The 22,634-nt window shown below is 37.7% G+C and overlaps 2 protein-coding genes across 3 annotated transcripts in view; both read right to left on the minus strand.

Moving 5' to 3' along the window:
• Positions 1 to 11,529, minus strand: part of si:dkeyp-77h1.4 (uncharacterized) — a 29,871-nt gene extending 18,342 nt beyond the window's left edge. Inside the window, exons 1-4 of one of the 2 annotated variants that reach the window (XM_022666988.2) lie at positions 11,287 to 11,529; positions 2,092 to 2,140; positions 1,664 to 1,684; positions 910 to 1,179 (exon numbers count right to left, since the gene is read on the minus strand). In XM_022666988.2, the coding sequence (XP_022522709.2) occupies positions 910 to 1,179; positions 1,664 to 1,684; positions 2,092 to 2,137 (337 nt within the window). In that variant the 5' untranslated portion in view covers positions 2,138 to 2,140; positions 11,287 to 11,529. Of the gene's footprint in view, positions 1 to 909; positions 1,180 to 1,663; positions 1,694 to 2,091; positions 2,141 to 11,286 lie in introns of both variants that reach the window. The other variant, XM_022666987.2, reaches the window with a different exon arrangement.
• Positions 1 to 22,634, minus strand: part of mdc1 (mediator of DNA damage checkpoint 1) — a 75,223-nt gene that overhangs the window by 45,740 nt on the left and 6,849 nt on the right. The window contains exons 8-12 of the mRNA XM_049479963.1: positions 18,428 to 21,942; positions 17,268 to 17,450; positions 16,400 to 16,525; positions 15,528 to 15,638; positions 13,535 to 14,605 (exon numbers count right to left, since the gene is read on the minus strand). Coding sequence (XP_049335920.1) covers positions 14,417 to 14,605; positions 15,528 to 15,638; positions 16,400 to 16,525; positions 17,268 to 17,450; positions 18,428 to 21,942 — 4,124 coding nt within the window. The 3' untranslated portion in view covers positions 13,535 to 14,416. The remainder of the gene's footprint in view (positions 1 to 13,534; positions 14,606 to 15,527; positions 15,639 to 16,399; positions 16,526 to 17,267; positions 17,451 to 18,427; positions 21,943 to 22,634) is intronic.

Below are 22,634 nucleotides of genomic sequence, written 5' to 3' on the forward strand. Positions count from 1 at the left end.
TGTAACGTGTAGTGCTAGTGCTTAAAGATAAAAGTGATTTATAGTGCTGTGTAGGTTTAATACAGCAGATACATGATAATTCTGACAGAACGCAGTACACTACAGGATGTGTAGGGGGCGATATAGCTTTAAATAGTGGTGAGACTCTGGGTAGCTTGGAATAGTTGTAGTTCTTAAAGAATAATCAACAGATTAAACAATTACTGTAATAATTATAAGCAGCATACTTGCTATATTCTAAAGGATCTATATTACTATAGTATATTGTTTGGTGTGGTGCAGTGGATAACACCACTACACCACTGCTAGTAAGCTACAACATCTAGGCCTGTCACGATAACAAAATGTTCAGGACGATATATTGTCCCAGAAATTATTGCGATAAATGATATGCCACATTAATAAAATACTAACATAATAATACAATTAAACCATTTTACACTAAAACTATTTTTTATTATTAAGAGCAGACATTGTGCTTCCAATATAAAATAATTGTAATATCCTTAATAAATAAAACAAATGAAGTACCACCTCTGCAAAACTGCAACTATTATATTAAAGTAACATTTACATGAATATATATATTTTTAATATAGACAAAACACAAAGATATTTGCAGATTCTTTTTTTCGGTAACACTTTATAATAACTTTCATTAATACACCATTAACTAATGATTAATAACTATATTTGCATGTATGAATATTCATTAACAAGAGCCAAAATCCTGTCTTTCTTCAGAGACCACTAATCCAGTGAACTAAAGCTAGTTTATACAGAAACATCGGATCACATTACATTCATTCATACTAGAGACACAACTAGACATTTTAAAATGAATGTAAAAAACTACGGAATAAGACCTTTAACAAAGTTTATCACATGCTCTTTAGACAGTGTCATCACCTCTGACGATGAGCTTCAAGCGCTGCACATCTTGAGGACTTTTGCTGGACTTAACAATGTAGACTCCCTCATCCGACTCTCCCACGTTCTCCAGGATTAAATTACTCAGATGATCGTTGAGTTTAGCCCGAGCGCTCACCACCTTCCCCGCCTTCATCAACTGCACCTCGCGACCCGCTGGACCAAACGTGGGCTTGAACACCACATCAGCCCCCTCCACCGGCACCGGGATGTAGTAATGCTCCCCCAGGAACACCGTCACTTCTTTAGCTGGAAAATGACCAGAAGAAAGACAGAGAAAGACATAAGTATATATGATAAAGTATATATACTCATTATAAATAAATGTTAAATCATTTAAAGCCACTGAGAACATAGTTCTCAAAGTTGAGTTTTCTTTCTAACTGCCTTAATTTCGCTCCTGCGGTAAATAAACAGCTCTGAAAAAAAATTAGAGACCGCTTAAAAAAATATAATCAAGGAATATAATCAAGAGGAAGATGGATGATCACAAGCCATCAAACCACCAAACTGAACTGCTTGATTTTTTGCTCCAGGAGTAAAGCAGCATAAAGTTATCCAAAAGCAGTGTGTAAGACTGGTGGAGGAGAAGAACATGATGCCAAGATGCATGAAAAAAAAACTGTGATCAAAAACCAACCAGGGTTATTCCACCAAATATTGATTTCTGAATTTTAAGTGTAGTATTATGCAAAAAATATTTAAATCTAAAATGTGTAGGGTGTAATCTTACCATTTGATGTCACAGAGAAAGCTGCATGTCCTCAAGAGAAAAAAGAGATTTAAGTTAATATTCAGCCTCATAAATACCAAACTAAACATTTTTAGAAGAGCTAAATCCATCAATTACAGGAATAGTTCAGTAAAAAAATCAAATGCAAATACTCTATATCAGTCATATATCAAATAATTTCCCCATTCCTTTATACTTTATATTCAAATTTCTTTTGACAAAATTAATGAAATAAGTCATTACTGGTTAAGTCCTTATAATCATCTAACTGTTTTTGTGTATTTTATGCCATTTTATTATTGTAAAAGTAGTCTTAACCTTTTCTCTTGGTGGTAAAAAAATTAAATGTAGGTTCCCCATAGATACAGTACCTGCAGATTCACCTGTAAACTGTATTTTTATTCTGAAAATGTAAAAACGTATCTTACCCAAGCACAGCAGCACGCCGAAGCCCACGAGTCTGAAGTTCTCCATGTTCTACACAAAAAGAAAGAGCAGGAGTTACATCACAAACCTGGAAGAAGAAATTCAGGCTGTAATTATATCACTGATCATCAGTAAATTTTACATTTCATTTAAAGGAAATCGAGGGAGCAGAGTCTGGAGGAAGAGTGGAGAGACACACAGTCCAAACTGCTCGAGGTCTAGTGTGAAGTTTCCACCAATCAGTGATGGTTTGGAGAGTCATGTCTGTCATCTGCTGGTGTTGATCCACTGTGTTTTATTATCAAGTCTAAAGTCAGTGCAGTTTTATTTTCCCACAAAATCTTACAGCACTTCATATCTTACAGCTTCCCTCTGCTACTGACAACTTTTATGGAGATGTGGATTACAGATTTCATTTTCCAGCAGGACTTGGCACACTGCCAACAAAAGTACCAATTGGTCTTATATAATATTGTAATTTTCTGAGACACTGATTATTGGGGTTTTCATTGGCTGTAAGACATAATCAATAATCAACAATAAAAGAAATAAACACTTAAAATAGATCACTCCGTGTTTAATACATCTATATAATATATGAGTTTATGCGTTTTGAGACCACTTAAAAATGATAAGTTAGTTATCTAAAAGCAGTGTGTAAGACTGGTGGAGGAGAACATGATGCCAAGATGCATGAAAAAAAAACTGTGATTAAAAACCAACCAGGATTATTCCACCAAATATTGATTATTTTTGAACTCTTATAACTTTATACATATGAACTTTATGTTTTCTTTGCATTATTTGAGGTCTGAAAGCTCTGCATCTTTTTTGTTAGTTCAGTCATTTCTCATTTTCTGTAAATAAATGCTCTAAATGAGAATATTTTTATTTGGAATTTGGGAGAAATGTTGTCTGTAGTTTATAGAATAAAACAACAATGTTCATTTTACTCAAACATAAACCTATAAATAGCAAAATCAGAGAAACTGATTCAGAAACTGAAGTGTCTCTTCATTTTTTACAGAGCTGTATTTAGCAATATTCTGCCAAACCTGAAAAACATCTGTTTTAGCTGAAAAAAGTACAAAACCTCTCGTTCTTTTTTTAGATAAGGCATATCTGCTTATTAAAAATGATGCTTACGACGTCTGAAAGTGGTAAAAGTCAGCAGCAACAGTTCAGAAAGTGCTGAACCTGCAGGGGTATTTATGGAAACAGCACACCTGCACCTCATGAACGAGTGTACACCGCTTTTTTGACGCTCTTTTTTTTATTTTGCTACGTATTTTTAATTTTATTTCATAGAAAATCTCATAAAGTTACTGATTACGAAATAGACAAACGATTATTATTTGTTTTAATGTATGAAACAGGAGTTTGAGAGGAGATGAAATCAGCGTGTGGTGTTGGAATACAGAATGCATGACAAATTGGAGAGAGGATTTTTTTTATTTTATCTTAGTTGTAAACATTTTAGCTTATAAGTTTATCAGGATTTCAGAATTAGAACTTAATTTTCTGAGTAAAAAATATCTCAGGAAGTGTTTGGCATTGCCCACATGCTTACAATCATCTGCAACGTGTTGTAAATGTGTTTTTCTTTATTTTTCTTTATATTATATATCTTATTTTCACCCCACATCACTATTACACTGTTGTCTTCTGCCTCACGTATGTCTTTTGTTTCCTTATTGTATTGCACATATAGTGCTTTACTCCCATTCTTTTATATTTTATATCTATTTTTTGTACTTGCTGTAATTTTTGGGAAGGAGAGTAACGTAATTTTAATTCTCTATTTACAGTAAAACTACTTTACTTGACTTGAAATTAATATCAGCCACCCCTAGTCACGATTCTCTGAAATTGAGCACAGATTTAAAGTAGTGATGGGACGATACGCTTTTTTCAGCTCCGATCCGATACCGATACAAAACTGATAAAATTGCCGATACCGATACAAATACTGATACTTTTAGTTTATTAATAGTACTATGATTAAGGTTTCATAATGAGGCTGAAACAGACCACACAGCCCTTTGAAGAGTATACACAAGTGCATTTAATGTAAATGCATTCAAAAGTCATTTATTTGACATACTTTATATGCAAATACACAGTAGTTTCCTTTCAAGTTAAATGATTTAATTTTTATTAAATATTAAAAAAAGGTAAATATTAAATATGCTAAATATTAAATTCAGGGCATTGTTTTGCTACGGTTGCGCAGGAGACTTTTATTTTGACAAGTAGCATAGAGGATTAGCTGCAATAGCTAATGGCTAACCGGTGGTGCTAACTGTATTTCCGAGCTGAATTAATCACTGTTTTTTAATAACTGATTGATTTCTTAGTGCTGGTTAGGGTTGGTAGGATCTGTGGTTTGATATTAGATGTGGATTATGGCTGTAGTTCACTTAATATAGTTATTTATTACATTCACAATGCCGGAATGCATTTGCTAACGGCTAACTGGTGTGTTTGTGCTGGTTAGTGTTTGTAGATCCTGTGTTTTTATAGGATATGTGAATTATAAATATAATTTGCTGTCAGTTCAGTGCTAGCTAGGTTAACAGACTGCTGGTGTTAATCTGTTTATTTGGACGCTGACTTTACGTGTACCGTTCTGCTGTACAGCGTTTTCAAAGTTAAAACTCTCCAGATAATTGAATTTTTATTGTAGACAAATAGCTAATGTTCACTCAGTCAGCTGCAGACTGAAGCTGCTGGATGTTCAGGGTAAACTGTGGAACTGGAATACGGATCAGTGATGTGTTTCGTGTTAACGTTACGGCGGGTTTACTGTCCAGCTCAAGCTGTGGACTGGAATATGGATCGGTAAGTGGATCGGACGCGATCGCCCGATATCCGATATGTCGAATTACGTCAATATCGGCCCCGATACCGATATTGTATCGGATCGGTCCCATCTCTAATTTAAAGCCCCTGATCCTGTGATAAATGAACCTCAGTAGATGCTTTTCCCCAGTTCGCAGGCTTTTGTGTGGAATCAGTGGATTCCTGTCTTTAGGGGAAATTACTGAGAGCAGTAAGAGCTGTTCTGAGAGCAGCGCTGCTGCTGAATTGGCTCCTTAAAGACTCATTAGAGCGCGTTTGTAATTATAAGAGTGCAGAACTGACGGCTTTACTGCTGCTCTGAGGTTCAGCCCATTGATCCATCGATCTCTGCAGGACATAAACTTTATAGAAGAAGAATTCATTTGATCCCGGCTGGATTGAATTTGAGGGGATTTCAGTAATGACACGGCCTGAGTTTAGGATTACTTTCTTCTGAATCTAGTAAACAGCTGATTTTAAATTATTTAAAACGTCTTTTTTGTTCAGGAAATTGTTGGAAGAGTAATAAATTAGAGATTGCACAATTATTAATTTGCACTAGTTGTCTAGAAATGTTGTTTTCAAGGCTTATAAGTAGAGATGGGACCGATCCGATACAATATCGGAATCGGGGCCGATATTGACGTAATTCGACATATCGGATATCGGGCGATCGCATCCGATCCACTTACCGATCCATATTCCAGTCCACAGCTTGAGCTGGACAGTAAACCCGCCGTAACGTTAACACGAAACACATCACTGATCCGGATTCCAGTTCCACAGTTTACCCTGAACATCCAGCAGCTTCAGTCTGCAGCTGACTGAGTGAACATTAGCTATTTGTCTACAATAAAAATTCAATTATCTGGAGAGTTTTAACTTTGAAAACGCTGTACAGCAGAACGGTACACGTAAAGTCAGCGTCCAAATAAACAGATTAACACCAGCAGTCTGTTAGCCTAGCTAGCACTGAACTGACAGCAAATTATATTTATAATTCACATATCCTATAAAAACACAGGATCTACAAACACTAACCAGCACAAACACACCAGTTAGCCGTTAGCAAATGCATTCCGGCATTGTGAATGTAATAAATAACTATATTAAGTGAACTACAGCCATAATCCACATCTAATATCAAACCACAGATCCTACCAACCCTAACCAGCACTAAGAAATCAATCAGTTATTAAAAAACAGTGATTAATTCAGCTCGGAAATACAGTTAGCACCACCGGTTAGCCATTAGCTATTGCAGCTAATCCTCTATGCTACTTGTCAAAATAAAAGTCTCCTGCGCAACCGTAGCAAAACAATGCCCTGAATTTAATATTTAGCGTATTTAATATTTACCTTTTTTAATATTTAATAAAAATTAAATCATTTAACTTGAAAGGAAACTACTGTGTATTTGCATATAAAGTATGTCAAATAAATGACTTTTGAATGCATTTACATTAAATGCACTTGTGTATACTCTTCAAAGGGCTGTGTGGTCTGTTTCAGCCTCATTATGAAACCTTAATCATAGTACTATTAATAAACTAAAAGTATCGGTATTTGTATCGGTATCTGCAATTTTATCAGTTTTGTATCGGTATCGGATCGGAGCTGAAAAAAATATCCTCGTATCGTCCCATCACTACTTATAAGGGCTAAAATAGTGATAAATGTTGTGTTCTCTGGAGCTGGAAGGTCAGAAAACAGGTCAGTGTGCAATCCAGGCATGTTTAACTGGATCAAGTATTGGCTATTTTAATCCCAGTCCAGTCCAGAGTCTTTGTTTTAACCATCAATCAATCAATTAATCAATCAACCTTTATTTTGACTCGTAAGTACACTGAGGGCAACCCTCATTTTCAATGAAGCCGAGCATTTATAAAAAACAGGGATTGACCTGACAAAGAAAATAATAACTCCATTAAATCCTTTTAAAATAACAATAGATATTTAAAAAAAAAATAGAATTAGAATTTAAAAAATGATCATTAGAATAAAACTTGGTTTAATTGATAAGAAATTAAGATCAAAAGAAGATATGCTTAATACAACAGAAAAACAGATAAAATTAAGCGAAAACTGACTTTTACACAAAACAATTAAAAAATACAAATAAATTAATTAACAAAAAAAATAAAACAATAATAATAATAATAAAGAAAATCAAAAAAAGTTAAAAAGCAATAGTACTAAACTGTTAAAAATATATATATAATAAAAAATAAAATAAGGAAAGAAATAAAAAGAAATAAAGAACTAAGAGAAGAATTAAAACAAAAAAAAAATTAAGTTAAGAATAAATAAGATACAGGTACAGGCTGTCTAAAGGTGTTCAATAAAGTGATATATTCTGGCAAATGACCGGAGAGTGCATTATAAATAAAAATCAAACCATTGCAAGATGGATGCAAATGCAAATCAATTTGCTAAACCAAGAAACCAAATAAACATGAAAGCAGAAATAAAAACATAAAAAAACTAACAAAACAAAAAATAAAACCAGAATAAAAACCAGAAAAAAACACCTGGGGACAGATAACAAGGGGGCGGAGTTATAAATGAACACAGGTGGTTGTACTGAAGACAGAAGCCGAGACAAGGAGAACATAAAAGCCACGTACAAGAAAAATGCCAGGTGTACTTTTCCCATCGTTACGATAGCAAAGCACAGTATTATTATCCACTTTACTAGTTTTACTCTGTTCATTTCCCCTACATTAAAACTCATCATTAATGATCTTTTTATGTGTTTTTTCAGAACCGGCTCCAGCAGGCAGAGGCAGGTATTCTTATAAAAATGAAAAATGGAAAAGGATTATATTACATCTCAACTGCTCATCATCAGGAGAGCTAAATCCTGAGAGCAGCATCTCCGGATTTCCTTTCAGAACCTTCCTTCTAATAAATCAGCTTAACTCCAAGCTGACACTTCCAGAGGATCTAAAGAGTAAAAATTCACAGCTTTACTAACTAAAGTCTGTATCAGAGAGTCACTTTACCAAACACCTCCACCAATTTTCATCAAAATCAAATACAAAGCTCACTCTTTACAGTGTTTACTCTTGTGTGGCTACAGTATTATATTGTCATTATTGGCAGTTCTTTAAAAATATGCTAAATATGTTGAGAATTTAGGCACCTGTGGGAATTTCAGTAAAGAAAAAGCTTCTTAATCTGTGCAGTAAGTGTTTATTATCTCAGTAAAACACAGAGACACATTACAATATATACAAACAGCAATTTTACAAAAAGCTAAAATTTTCCTAATCTCTCCTCCTCATCTGAGTTTAATAGAGTTATTTATTTCTAGTTCTCATCATATTAATCAACACCTGGTTTGGTAAATTACCCTTTATCTCCCATTGCGTTTCTGTCCCCAGATCTTTGTGTATGAATGCTGTACTGTTACAAATGAATGATTAGTCGACAATTAAATTTGTAGTCGATAAATTTAAATAATCAACATTGTCGATTATATCGACTAATCGCTGCAGCCCTAAAATTTGATTTGATTTGATTTGGACTCTTTTATTTGGAACATATCGTGGATTTTTTTGTTTCTGCAGTCTTCTGGTCTGCTCCATCTTCTCCTCCACCTTCAAACCTTTCAAGCCTCAACCAAACTCACTTTCCCTTCCCTTACATAACAGTGAACCATCCCATAATATTCATAAGGGCACGGTTCCACCCTCCCCTAAAAACACACACAGCATTTATAAAACATGAACCGGCAGCAGCTAGGCATGTAGTCAGGCAGAGAGAGAGAGAGAGAGCAGGCCATTTTGGCATCAGACCCCACATCTCCTGCATCAGACGCTCCTGCTCTCTGAGGCGGGGTGAAGCACAACCATGAAGCATGGGCAGGGACCACCTATATACTAGAAGACACATCAACCACTAAACCACTAATACAACAAAATAAAACAATAGAATAACTGGAATAATCTCCACTTAGACACACACTCAGAACCCACCAAAAACACAGATTTAGATCCAATTTGGACACATTTAATTCAAACATTACAGTAAATCACATAATAATAATCCAACACAAGATAAACCATAGCAAAATCATTAGGTAAAACTGCATATAAGTTATATATAAGTCACTCCAAGCCAATATATATATATATATATATATATATATATATATATATATATATATATATATATATATATATATATATATATATATATATATATATATATAAATTAATTAACTAAAAAACAATTAAGTATTAAAAGCCCTATGAAGGGGAGGTGGACAAAAAAAGTATATTATCGTTCACAATGTAATATATTTACAATATAGTATATTAACAGAATAAAATAATAGTATATTATATTGTTGACAAAAAAATATACTATATTATTGCATACGATACAATATGGCACACCCCTAATATATGTATACATACACATATATACATATATATATATATATATATATATATATATATATAGTCTACCAGCACTAGCAGGTAGACAGGCTGCTTTGTCAGACTGGGTGTGGACCCGTCTCCTGAGATTGCACCGGCTGATGCATTCACAGCACGAGGCGAGCATCCTCCTGGGCCCATAACTTGAGGACACAAGACGAGTGCATTAGTATGCAGGGGTGGTTGGGTTCGGTGCATGCCTGTGTGCGTGTGTGTGTGTGTGTGTGTGTGTGTGTGCGTGTGTGTTTTACTCTGGAGCTCTTGAGCACGAGAACAAAACCTCCCCGTCAGAGAAATATTTGCCATCCCAACATATTTCTCATGGTGACAGGATGAGAAAACCGCCCACGCGGGCTGGCGGAGTGGAGCCTGCGCGAGCTCCACCATCACACAGCATCATTTACAAACAAGCCAACACTCCACACAGCCTGGGGTTTAACACAGGTTCTGCAGCGAGCTGCTTCTGCAGATGTCTGCGCAGATACTGCGTGCTCATGCTCATGCATGCAAGAAAGCACGTAAAAAAATAGGAATAAACTACAGGTTTACACAGTGGTGGATAAGGGTGATCAAGGCCCCAAGGCTACAGTTTGAGTGGGCCCCCTATTGCAAACATTCCTACACACAAACACATATAGCCGTTTATATTTATGATATCAATCACTTAAAAAAGAGTTGTTTATAACTGTATTAATCACAACAATATTCTGTGATCAATCATAATTATGATAATTATGATTATTATAAAAATATGATTTACTTTTAGGCATATCTCAGGGTATTCTAGGGTAGCATGTGCTTTAATCCACCACTGTGTGTACACAAAATGCATTGGATTTAAAACTGATAATGCAATATATCATAGCGTTAAATTTTCTTTGCGATACATTATCGATAAGTAGCATCAAATATGGATGTATTTACTTAAACACAGACAAACTAAACTCTCTAAGACTTGCCTACCACCCCGAATTGTTCAGTCCGAAAAGTGAAAAGTTTGGTGGAGGGGGGATTATTATGGCGTAGAGATTTCCACTTCTTTAGTTCCAATAAAAGCAACTCTTAATGCTTCAGATTCAGTTTGGTTTAATTGGTTTAAACAGTTTGAGAATGGATTACTTCTATATAAAGCATGATACAGACATACAGACATGAATTAGCTGAGGTGTTTGGTGTGGAATAACTTGACTGGCCTGCACAGAGTCCTGAACTTAACCCAACAGAGAGACAGAGACAGAAACTCACTATGTTACCTAAAAGACACACTCTTGAGAGGGGTATCCCGTTAATGTTAGATGTTAGAAATCTGTATTCCCTTTTCAAAGTGTTAGTAAATGCTCCAAACATCTGAATGCTCCATACAGGAAACCATACAGTGCAGCATATTGAGTGCATGCATTTAAACTGCAAAGAAAAAATAATGTATATATAAAATAAAATAAAATAAGCTTTTTAATAAGATTTTTTTGCGATATTATTTGCGTAAGATATGATATGGCACACGACCAGAGAGATATACATACATAGTCTATAGATATATAGTCTCGTGCACATACGCCATTTATTAACGCGTGGGCACGTGACATTTTCACGCGTGTCACTGGCATGAGCTCGCGCCCTGCGCGTGCTGACTGCGCATCTACAGCATCTAGAGTGATGCTGCATCTGCATCACGAGGCGCCGGTGCACATCAAAGGAAAGGTGTGCAGACTAAACATGTAACATCCCACCCCCCCCCCAACACACACACACACACTACACACACACTAAAACCACACACACACAAACACACAGTCCCATCCGACCGCTGCGCTGGAAATTTACCAGACAGCGCCAAAAAAAAGAACTGCAGAATTTAACCCCTCGCGCGCCAGCACGCCCCATCCCCGCACGAGCGCCCCGTCCTCTTACCGTGCCGTGCGTCCGCCCGCGTGTACGGATAAAAGCGAGCCGAGCCGAGCCGCGCCGCGCGAGGTGTCCGTCCGGTTCCTGCAGGAAAAGCTCCGCGCGCGCTTCTTCTTCTCCGCCTCCTCCTCGAGCTCTCCTCCCGAGTATCCCACCCCGCAGCACTGAGGGTCCTGCTGCGCGCGCGGAGACGCTGAGGATACGTAGCCTCGTCTGCGACCTTCGGAGATGCTCGGCTGAGGTCGGCAAAGTCCGGAGACTCGGATACCACCCCCAACCCCACCCTCACCATCACCTCCCTCCCTTTACTATTTATAGGTTTATATTTGAGTAAAATGAACAGACAACATTTCTCCCAAATTCCAAATAAAAATATTCTCATTTAGAGCATTTATTTGCAGAAAATGACTTTCTGTATTCATAAACGTTCATATTCATAAAGTTTTAAGAGTTCAGAAATCAATATTTGGTGGAATAACCCTGGTTGGTTTTTAATCACAGTTTTCATGCATCTTGGCATCATGTTCTCCTCCACCAGTCTTACACACTGCTTTTGGATAACTTTATGCTGCTTTACTCCTGGTGCAAAAAATTCAAGCAGTTCAGTTTGGTGGTTTGATGGTTTGTGATCATCCATCTTCCTCTTGATTATATTCCAGAGGTTTTTAATTTGGTAAAATCAAAGAAACTCAATTTTTAAGCGCAATATCTTTATAAGAATGGCATATAAAGGTTTCGCGTTTGATAAGAAGCGTTACTGACATCCTAATTGTAATTGCAATATAAAATATTAAATATAAAATTAAGTAAATCTGCAATTGTCAAAATACAATAAAACAAATCATACAAACATATCTTTATTTTAAAGTCAATTTTTCCTGAATGCAAATCAAATCAAATTTCCTGTCCTACAAACCTTTCGTTTTATGATGGTTGCCTATTTTTCAAATATAAGAATCCTACTTATCTGAAATTATTAGACAGGCAGCTTCTCTGTTATCATAAAGTAAATAACTTAATTAACTGAAGAGAAAAAGGGTTTTATATCACCTATACCTGTACACCCGTATACGAGCCAAGGCCTGTTAAGAAGTTAAACATAATGTATTTTTGTGACTATTTTATATTTATGGACCCTAATTATTAATGATCACACTGTTATTAAAATAAATACGATTTAAATAATCAAATTCAGTGTTAGTGTTACTGCAGTGCTGCTGATCCTGTGGGGTCTTAAACATTGAAAAAAGGGGTGAAATAAAATAATAATAATAATAATAATAATAATAATAATAAAAGTATACAGAGAAACAGAAGGTCTACATATATTTAATTATAGAACTATAAAGTGCTCCTATGTGCTCAAAAAAATGGATAATGAGCGATGTACACTGTACAAGGCAGTGGTTTTAATGTTGATATAATATAAAAATAATAGATAAAAGTCCTAAAATATCAAGGTTCTTCCACAGAGCTGCTGAACTGAGGTCAGTAAAGCTCCAGGCCCCTGACACCTCACATCACATCACCATCAACACTGAATTAAAGCAGGCTGATTGGAAATAACCTGCTTTAAATGACTTCATCAGTGGAGTTCTCCTAAGATGCTGCAGGGCATCCTTTACGAACACGGTCTGTTATTAAACTTTAACTTTAATAGTAGTTTGATCTATTTATTTATCAATCAATCAGAAAAATAACAATTTTCTATATAAAATTACTATAATTATAATTTCACTGTCAGAGAAATACCTAAAAAAAGAATATTTTTAGCACAAGGCAATAAAGACCTGATCATTGGGAAAGGTTTTAAATGTTCATCTGATGGAACTCGCAATAAGAATAATACAATAATAATAAATGAAACATTACATTACAAAAAGTAAAAAAAAATCCTTACTATGACATTTATTCAGGTTGGATTTTTCAAGAACACTAAAGGGTCCAACATTTCTATTTTACTTACAGTTGAGAATACATGCTGAATGTTTGTAATCAAATTGGTGTAATGCACAGTATAAAACAGCATCTTTAAAACAATTTAAATTGTAATTGATTGTAATTTAGAGTGAGAGAAAAAAGTAGAAATGTAATATTTATTTCTAAAACTCTGGAAAAATAATTAAATCAAATATAAAACACAACACATACATCACTGCTGTCACAAAAAACAATATTACACAGCTCTGCAAAACATAAAAATAAAAGGCCACTTAAAAATGATGAGTTTCTTTGATTTTATCAAATTAAAAACCTCTGGAATATAATCAAGAGGAAGATGGATGATCACAAACCATCAAACCACCAAACTGAACTGCTTGAATTTTTGCACCAGGAGTAAAGCAGCATAAAGTTATCCAAAAGCAGAGTGTAAGACTGGTGGAGGAGGAGAACATGATGTGAATAAAATCCAGGGTTATTTCACCAAATCTTGATTTCTGAACTCTTAACACTTTATCAATATGTGCTATTGTTTTCTTCCATTTCTCCTTTAATGCAAATATATGCCCTAAATGACTATATTTTTGGAATATATTTGGAATTTTACTCAAACAGAAACCTATAAATAGCAAAATCAGAGAAACTAATTCAGAAACTGAAGTGCTCTCTTCATTTTCTCCAGAGCTGCATATATATTTTTGTTTTTTAGTTTTTTTTTACTTTTGGACATAATGTGAATTTGGGGGTTCTTTATATTGTGCCACAATTTCATGAACCAACAGAACTGCTCAAAAAAATGCCCTGAAATGTAAGAAAAGAAGCTTTCTTTGTTTTCCTGTAAAGTTCACTTGTTTTTTTTAGGATGACTTGCTAATTTTTGGTAATGTGAAAGTAGCCCATGACTGTTGCTCCACTCAGGAGCCGATCTGATTTGTGCAACAGGGTCATCACTGATTCAAGCTACTCCAGTTTTAATTCAGAAAAGACAAGATATTATCCATTTTTCTAATAAATGTTTATTTGATGTTTAGCTTAAAGAACACCAGAGTCTCTTCACAGTCAATAGTAGCTTAATATAATAATATGGATAAAAATTCAATATTTCTTGTGATCAGAAAGAAACTGCATCAGATTCTCCGTCTATCAGCAGTTAATAACGACCACGTGTATCGCTATCTGCCCCCGGAGCGTCTGGCTACCTCCTGCGGGAGGCGGGTTTGGAGGAGGTGGAGGTGGAAGCTGGGAGCGCATGCGTCTGTAGATCCACCTTCTGCTGCAGGATACCGGTCAGCAGAAACTCAGCACTGACCACGGGCACAGACACACTGACCGCCTTACTGCACAGAGCCCTGTCCTCCTCACACGACACCACCACCACCCGGGCCTGAGAAACAGCAGAGAGAAATGAGGGTCAATGGTTTACAGCCAATGAAAACTCAAAAATCAGTCTCTCAGAAAATTAGAATGTTATATAAGACCAATTGGTACTTTTGGCAGTGTGCCAAGTCCTGCTGGAAAATGAAATCCATCAAGCATCTCTATAAAAGTTGTCAGTAGCAGAGGGAAGCTGTAAGATATGAAGTGCTGTAAGATTTTGTGGGAAAACTAAACTGCACTGACTTTAGACTTGATAATAAAACACAGTGGATCAACACCAGCAGATGACAGACATGACTCTCCAAACCATCACTGATCATCAGTAAATTTTACATTTCATTTATAAAAATTAAGGGAGCAGAGTCTGGAGGAAGAGTGGAGAGACACACAGTCCAAACTGCTCGAGCTCTAGTGTGAAATTTGATTGGTAATCAGTGATGGTTTGGAGAGTCATGTCTGTCATCTGCTGGTGTTGATCCACTGTGTTTTATTATCAAGTCTAAAGTCAGTGCAGTTTTGTTTTTCCGCAAAATCTTACAGCACTTCATATCTTAAAGCTTCCCTCTGCTACTGACAACTTTTATGAAGGAGCGGATTTAATTTTCCAGCAGGACTTGGCACACTGCTCACACTGCTGACAAAAGTACCATCGGACTTATATAATATTATAATTTACTAAGATGTTTGGGTTATCAAACAAATAAACGCTTATAAAACAGATCACTCTGTGTGTTTAGTATTTCTATATAATTTGAGTTTTACATTTTGAAATGTTTTACTGAAATAAAGTAACTTTTCAATTATAATTATAATGCTCTAGTAAATATTAATAACATCCTAAGAAAAAATCCAGGTGTGATTACTTGAGAAAAATCTGAATATTGTTTTAATCAAATCAGATCCATATGTGACCGAAACTGTAGTGTTACCTTATGAGCAGAGGGCATCTTGGGAAGGTATCGAGCTCCACAGCAGGTGATGATTTCTTTCATCTGAGACGGCTCGGGCTTCACAGAGGACGTCACATGAACCTCATAACCCTGTAGAGGAAGGAGACAGACCATCGTTACTGCATCATGTTAGCAGAGTTAATGACAACTTTTATGGAGATGCGGATTTCATTTTCCAGCAGGACTTGGCACACTGCCAAATACCAATTGGTCTTATATAATTTTCTAATTTTCGGAGAAATGGTTGTATAGTGTGCAATATAAGTGGAAAAATGTACGTTGGCAGCGTGCAATACAATGCAGCATTAATAATAATGCAGGTCTTTATACAGTACAGAAATTATTACTGTGCAAAATGTTCAGTTTGTGCTTAAGAATAGAGCATGTGCTGCATTACTGGAGAGACGCTAATGTCAGAAGAGCACGAGGCTAAACAGCTATTGGAGGAGGGGTCATCAGGGGTGGGGTGTTCAGAGTACTGATGGCATGGGGGGAGAAATATGTATAATAGAATGAATAATAATAAATTTGTAAGAAACTAGAAAAAATGTAGACATAGTTTAACAAGCCGTACTGTTATTTACCACCCTGTGATTTTACCCAAAACAGGCTATTTTTAATTTTATAGAGTAGTTGTGAATAGTTTCCTTAAGTAGCCACTGGGTTTTGCTTTGTAAGGGGTTTTAGAATCGGAATATATATATGTTTTATATACTAAAGCCTCTTCAATATTCTCCTGGGCTGTGGAAAAAGTTGAGGCAGTTAATATAGTGCATTAGTTGGGATCTCCTTATCTAGACTTATCTAGACGACTGCCTGGAAACGGAAATCAATAGGAGATAAATAAGGACCTGTAATAGAGGCTGACGGCCGGCCGCTCTCAGAGACTCCTGCAGTCTGAAGTTAAATTTCTTCTCCTGCTCCACATCCTTCACCAAGAACTCATTCGGAGAGAGGAAGGTCCCGGCTTTACCACACTGTGAAAGAGCGACAGAGAGAGAGACAGGTCTGAGAAATGGTCTGTTTAATCTGGTAAAATGCTCAACAGAATTTGTAATAACTACGCTAGCATTTAAAGAAAATGCCCAACCACAAATTACATTTATTTTATTGAGATTTTAAGTGATAGACTACCACAAAGTAGCACACAATTGTGAAGAGGAATGACATTTTAATCTAATAAAAATTGGAAAAGTGTGACATGCTAAAGTATACACTTAGCAGAGCTCTGGCTGTATGTTTAGGGTCATCGTCTTGCTGGAAGGTCAACCTCCTTCCCAGTCTCTTTCCCAGATTTAATTTTACAGGATTGCTCTGTATTTAGGTCTTTCTCAAAAGCCCAACAGTAGCTTAGTGGACCTGGGTATCAAACCCTCAACCTTGTTGTTGATTTCCTACTCCTACTTGGAGGAAAGCGTAGCGACTTGTGCTGACCAACATCACCTAGAAAGTGATGTGGGGAAAGAGCGCCATCTACCCATCCAGAGGGAGCAAGGCCAATTGTGCTCTTTCAAGGCTCTGGCAGCTGATGGTAAGGGAAAGCTGATGGCGAGCTGCATAACCTGGATTTGAACCAGCAATCTCCTGATAACCACCTAGCCGCCACCACCACTACCCCAATCACACTGATGCACAGAAAACCAGCAGCAGTATAATAATTCAGTTTGATGTTTATTACCTTATTAAACTGCTGGAAAACTGCTGGTAAAGCCCTCTCACCTTCGTTAGCCAGTCCGTGGTGACGATAGGCACTCCTCTTGCCACGGCACACAGGAACTTTACAGTGCGGCGGACTTTATCCGTCACCAGGTGAGTCATATCGCCCACACCCTTCGCCAAACCTCCTCCCAACCGAGCCAGAACCTTCTCCCCATCCTCATCCACCACCCCCGTAAACAGCACCTGAAATACACAGAGATCTGCTATAAGAAACTACACAGAATTTTCACTAAAAGGTCATTTTTGAAGGAAATTTTGAGCAATGTATTTAATTCATTTGTTTTTTTTGTACATACTATATAATTTATTGATGATGTTTTTGCTCTTAACAAAGATCCACAAACAAAAACGCTCAGTTTGTTTTTTGTTTCAACAAGATCCAAATAAATAAAAAGATGTTTCCTCTCATTATGACAGTATGAAAATGATATTACTCACACCGGCTATTAAAAAAATACGATGTTTGAGAATAATTATCACTTTTTTGTTTTATGGTTACAATTTAGAAAAAGGTATCATTTGGGTATCGATAAGGAATTCAAAGTATTGTATCGGTACTGTAAATTTACTGATATTTAGTACATTTAAATGCAGCTCTGGAAAAAATACTGATTTTACCAAATTAAAAACCTCTGGAATATAATCAAGAGGAAGATGGATGATCACAAACCATCAAACCACCAAACTGAACTGCTTGAATTTCTGCACCAGGAGTAAAGCAGCATAAAGTTATCCAAAAGCAGTGTGTAAGACTGGTGGAGGAGGAGAACATGATGCCAAGATGCATGATTAAAAAACTGTGATTAAAAACCAACCAGGGTTATTCCACCAAATATTTCTGAACATTTCTGAACTTAAAACTTAAAACTTTATGAATATGAACTCGTTTTTTTTCTTTGCATTTTTTGAGGTCTGAAAGCTCTGCATCTTTTTTTGTTATTTGTTATTTCAGTCATTTTTCATTTTCTGTAAATAAATGCTCTAAATGAGAATATTTTTATTTGGAATTTGGGAGAAATGTTGTCTGTAGTTTATAGAATAAAACAACAATGTTCATTTTACTCAAACATAAACCTATAAATAGCAAAATCAGAGAAACTGATTCAGGAACTGAAGTGCTCTCACTGTAAAATGATTAATGTGTAAATGTGACTGTGTACCTTGTGGTTCTGTCCGGTTACAGATCGGCGAGGTGTTTTGGGAGTGGGTGGAGGACTTTCTGCCGCCAGCGCTGATGTATCTGCACCCCTTTTGCGCCCTCTGCTGGGGGTTTGAGTTACAGCACTGTCCTCACTGACGGACATTGTCTCGTCTGCTGCCTCTGCTTTGGTGTCTCCTGTCGGGGGACGTTTGGCCCCTCGTCCCCTGCCCTGTCCAGCAGCTTGTGTCTCTGTCTCTGTCTTCTCCACCTTCACACTCTTCCTCCCTCTCCTTCCTGGGGTTTTGCTGGGAGTTTCAGAAGTGGTGCTGGATCTCTCAGAGCTTGCAGAGTTGGAGCGGGAGCGGGTTCGAGAGCTGGGGCCCTGCTTTGTGTCCTCCAGCTCAGCAGATGGCGCCGTTCTGGTCGTCCTTCTACTTTTCGGTTCTTCAGCTGGTTTCCTCCCTCTGCCTCGTCCTCGCGCTCTGCTCTGCTCCTCCAGGAAGGACAGGGACGGTTCTGAGCTGACTGAGTTGGAGGAGTTGGAGCGAGAGCGCGTTCTCTTCGCCGGAACGTCGTCAGACTCCGGTTCCTCCGCGTCAGCAGGGGGCGCCGTGGACTTCCGGGTGGTTCTTCTTCCCCTGGCAGGTTTCACTTCAACATCCCCCGCCTTTTTATTCTTCTCATCTTCACATCCATCTTTAGCAGCTACCACAGTTTCTTCTTTCCTGTTTCTTCTTTCCAGCCCACTCGTTTTTTCATCCTCCTTTTCTTCTTCTTCTTCGTTCTTAACCAGCCCTGCTCTCCGCTTTCCAAGGACACGCCCCTTTCCAGCTTTTGCCTCTTTTTCTTTCTTTGCCTTTTCTTCTTTTTCCATTCTTTCCTGTTCTTCTTTTTCCTTTTTCTCCTTTTCCAATCTCTTCTTTTCTTCTTGTTCTCTCTTTTCATTTTCCAATATTTCCTTTTCCTCCCTTTTCTTCTTCTCTTTTTCCAATCTTTCCTTTTGTAGTCTTTCCTTTTCTTCTCTTTCTCTCCTTTCCTTTTGTAGTCTCTCCTGTTCTTCTCTTTCCTTTTTCTCTTTTTCCAATCTTTCCTTTTCTAGTCTCTCTTTTTCCAACCTTTCCTTCACTTCTCTTTCCTTCTTCAATCTCTCTTTTTCTTCTCTTTCTTTCTTCTCTTTTTCTAATCTCTCCTTTTCTTCTCTTTCCCTCCTTTCCTTTTCAAGTCTTTCCTGTTTTTCTCTCTCTTTCTTTACTTTTTCTAGTCTTTCCTGTTCTTCTCTTTCCCTTTTCTCATTTTCTAATCTCTCCTTTTCTTCTCTTTCTCTCTTCTCTTTTTCTAATCTCTCCTTTTCTTCTCTTTCTCTCTTCTCTTTTTCTAATCTCTCCTTTTCCTCTCTTTCCCTCCTTTCCTTTTCTAGTCTTTCCTGTTCTTCTCTTTCTCTCTTTTGTTTTTCTAATCTCTCTCTTTCTTCTCTTTCCTTCTTCTCCTTTTCCAGTCTCTCCTTCATTTCTTTTTCCAATCTCTTCTTTTCATCTTGTTCTTTCTTTGCATTTTCTAATCTTTCCTTTTCCAACCTTTCTTTCTCTTCTTTTTCTAGTCTCTCACGCTCCTCTCTTTCTTTCCTCTCCTTTTCTAGCTGCTCTTTTGCTTCCTCCTCCTTCCTTTCCTGCTCTTTTCTCTCAGTTTCTTCTTTTTCCTTCCTCTCCTTCTCCTCTTTCTCTCTCTCTTTCTCCTCTTCTTGTTTCTGTTGCTCTCTCGTTTGTCTCTCCTTCTCTTTGGGTTTAAGCCTCGTGCTTTTTCTTCCTCTTGTCTTCAGCTCTTTGTCCTCCTCCTCTTCACTGTCCTCCTCCTCTTCCTCTGGCACTTCCTCAGCTCTTCCTCTCTTTCTTTTTCCCTCCTTCTCTGTGGCGTTTTTTCCTCTGGTCCTGCCAGCAGTCGCTCCTCTTCCTTTAGCTTTTCGGAGGCTCTTCTTGCTCGATTCTTCTCGCTGTTCTTCTTCTTCCTCCTCTTTCTCTTCCTCCTGTTCTTCCTGCTCCTCTTCTATTGGCTCCTGTTCAGCTTTTTTGGGCTTTTGAGGCCCAGTTTTAGTGCCTGGTCTCCCCCGGCGTGATCTCCTGGGCTCAACTTGCTGCTCTTCCTCAGGTTTCTCCTCATCTTCCTCCATCGGTTCTGTGTCAGTAGTGTTAATGTGGGTGTTAGAATGAGGTTTAAGAGGCTGGTTTGGCTCAGTTTTAGCGCTCGGTCTTCCTCGGCGAGGTCTCTTAGGTTCAATTTGCTGCTCTTCCTCTTGTTCCTCCTCATCCTCATCATCCTCACCCACTGGTTCAGTTCCAGGAATAGCAGCACTGCTGTTAGGATCCAGCTCCAGAGGCTGTGTGGGCTCAGATTTAGAAGTCACTCCTCTTTTACAAGGTTTTTGGGTTATTTCCTCAATTTTAGCATTCTTTCGGCGGCTTTGAGGTTTCCTGCTAGAGGTATCCTCAATCTGTGGTTCTTCCTCATGTTCCTCTTCATCATCCTCATCCTCAATCATGGGTAGAGTTTCAGCAATAGCAACATTGCTGTTAGCTACAAGCTCAAGAGGCTGCGTTTCCTCAAATTTAGAAGCCTTTATTCCTCTTCTGGGTCTCCTGCTAGATTTAGCTTCATTCTGAGGTTCTTCCTCACGTTCTTCCTCTTCCTCTTCCTCCTCATCCTCAACCATGGGCAGAGTTTCAGCAATAGCAACACTAGTGCTAGCCACAGGCTTAAGAGGCTGCTTTTTCTCAATTTTAGCATTCTTTCGGCGGCTATGAAGTCTCCTGCTTGTGGTATCCTCAATCTGTGGTTCTTCCTCACCTTCTTCCTCGTGTTCCTCCTCTTCATCGTCATCCTCAACCATGGGTAGAGTTTCAGCAATAGCAACACTAAAGTTAGCATCCGTCTCAAAGGGTTTCGATTCATTAAATTTAGTAGTCTTCATTCCTCTACTGGGTCTCCTGCTAGATGTAGCTTCCTTCTGAGGTTCTTCCTCACATTCTTCCTCATGTTCCTCCTCTTCATCTTCATCCTCAACCATGGGCAAGGTTTCAGCAATAGCAACACTAGTGTTAGCATCCGTCTCAAGGTGCTTTGTTTCCGTTTCCTCAACTTCAGGAGCCTTTATCACTCTTCCTACAGTGGGAACTTGCACTTCCTCCTCTTCCTCCTCATCTTCCTCCTCCTCTTCATCATCATCATGAAGTGGCAGAGTTTGTGCAGTAAACACAGCGTAAGGTTGAGTCGGCTCCTCCAGCTTTGGGCTCCTGACGAGGATCAGGGTATCTGCAGTAGAAGGATGCGAGTCAATCATCTCCCCGTGATCCTCCTCTGCCTGTGCACTAGTTTGCACAAGTGCTCTCGTAATGTGATCACTTCCTGTTGCGAATACCAATGGCTGCGTTTCTTCTTCCTCTTCCTCTTGATGAACCTCAGCCGCATACGCTTGTGTAGCCTGCAGGTAAAGCTGCTTCTGCCCAACTTCAGCACTTGCTCCTCTGCTTCCTGGTGCCTTAGCTGTGAAATAATAATAATAATAATTCTAAAAACGTAATAAAAACTTAATAGAGCCTGATGAAGCACCAGTTTTTGTCAGGGGTGTCAGAAGCATTTAGCACCCCATACCTTCATAAATAAATTGGATGCCATTTCCTGCATTCAGGTGACTAAATAGAATGACTATTTTAGAGTCAGACACAGCTCCCTTGTCAGCAGCTCTAACTGCAGCTCATTGGGCTCTTCAGAAACACTGTCCGTGGTTTTTCCTTCTTCCTGTACCTACGATTAAGAGAAGTCTTTAAAAGCCTGTGGTGTGAAGTGGATATATTGTACAGCCACATCAGGAAACACAGTAGCTTTGATTTAAACATCTCTTCTTAAACAAATGTACTGCAACATGGCATCACCAATATTTCGGGAGAGGGCACTTAGCATTAAACCAAACTGGGACACAGTGTGGAAAAAGTTTTTACCAGTTCTAAAAATCCAGCTTATTAATTGATAAATTTGATAAAATTGTCTATTCACAAAACATATATTACTCCCAAACCTTTGGATTACAAAACCGGACCGGATCTCAAAGAAGAGACACTGTCCGTGTCCTGTATTTACACAAATATATGGATATGTTCACAGAAACACAATTTACCTCTAACTGTCTGTTAGCCAGTTTTTTTTTTTTTTTACATGTTTTGAGCACAAAGCTATTC

This window comes from Astyanax mexicanus, chromosome 6 (assembly GCF_023375975.1).
Source record: "Astyanax mexicanus isolate ESR-SI-001 chromosome 6, AstMex3_surface, whole genome shotgun sequence".
In the NCBI taxonomy this organism is placed as follows: domain Eukaryota; kingdom Metazoa; phylum Chordata; class Actinopteri; order Characiformes; family Acestrorhamphidae; genus Astyanax; species Astyanax mexicanus.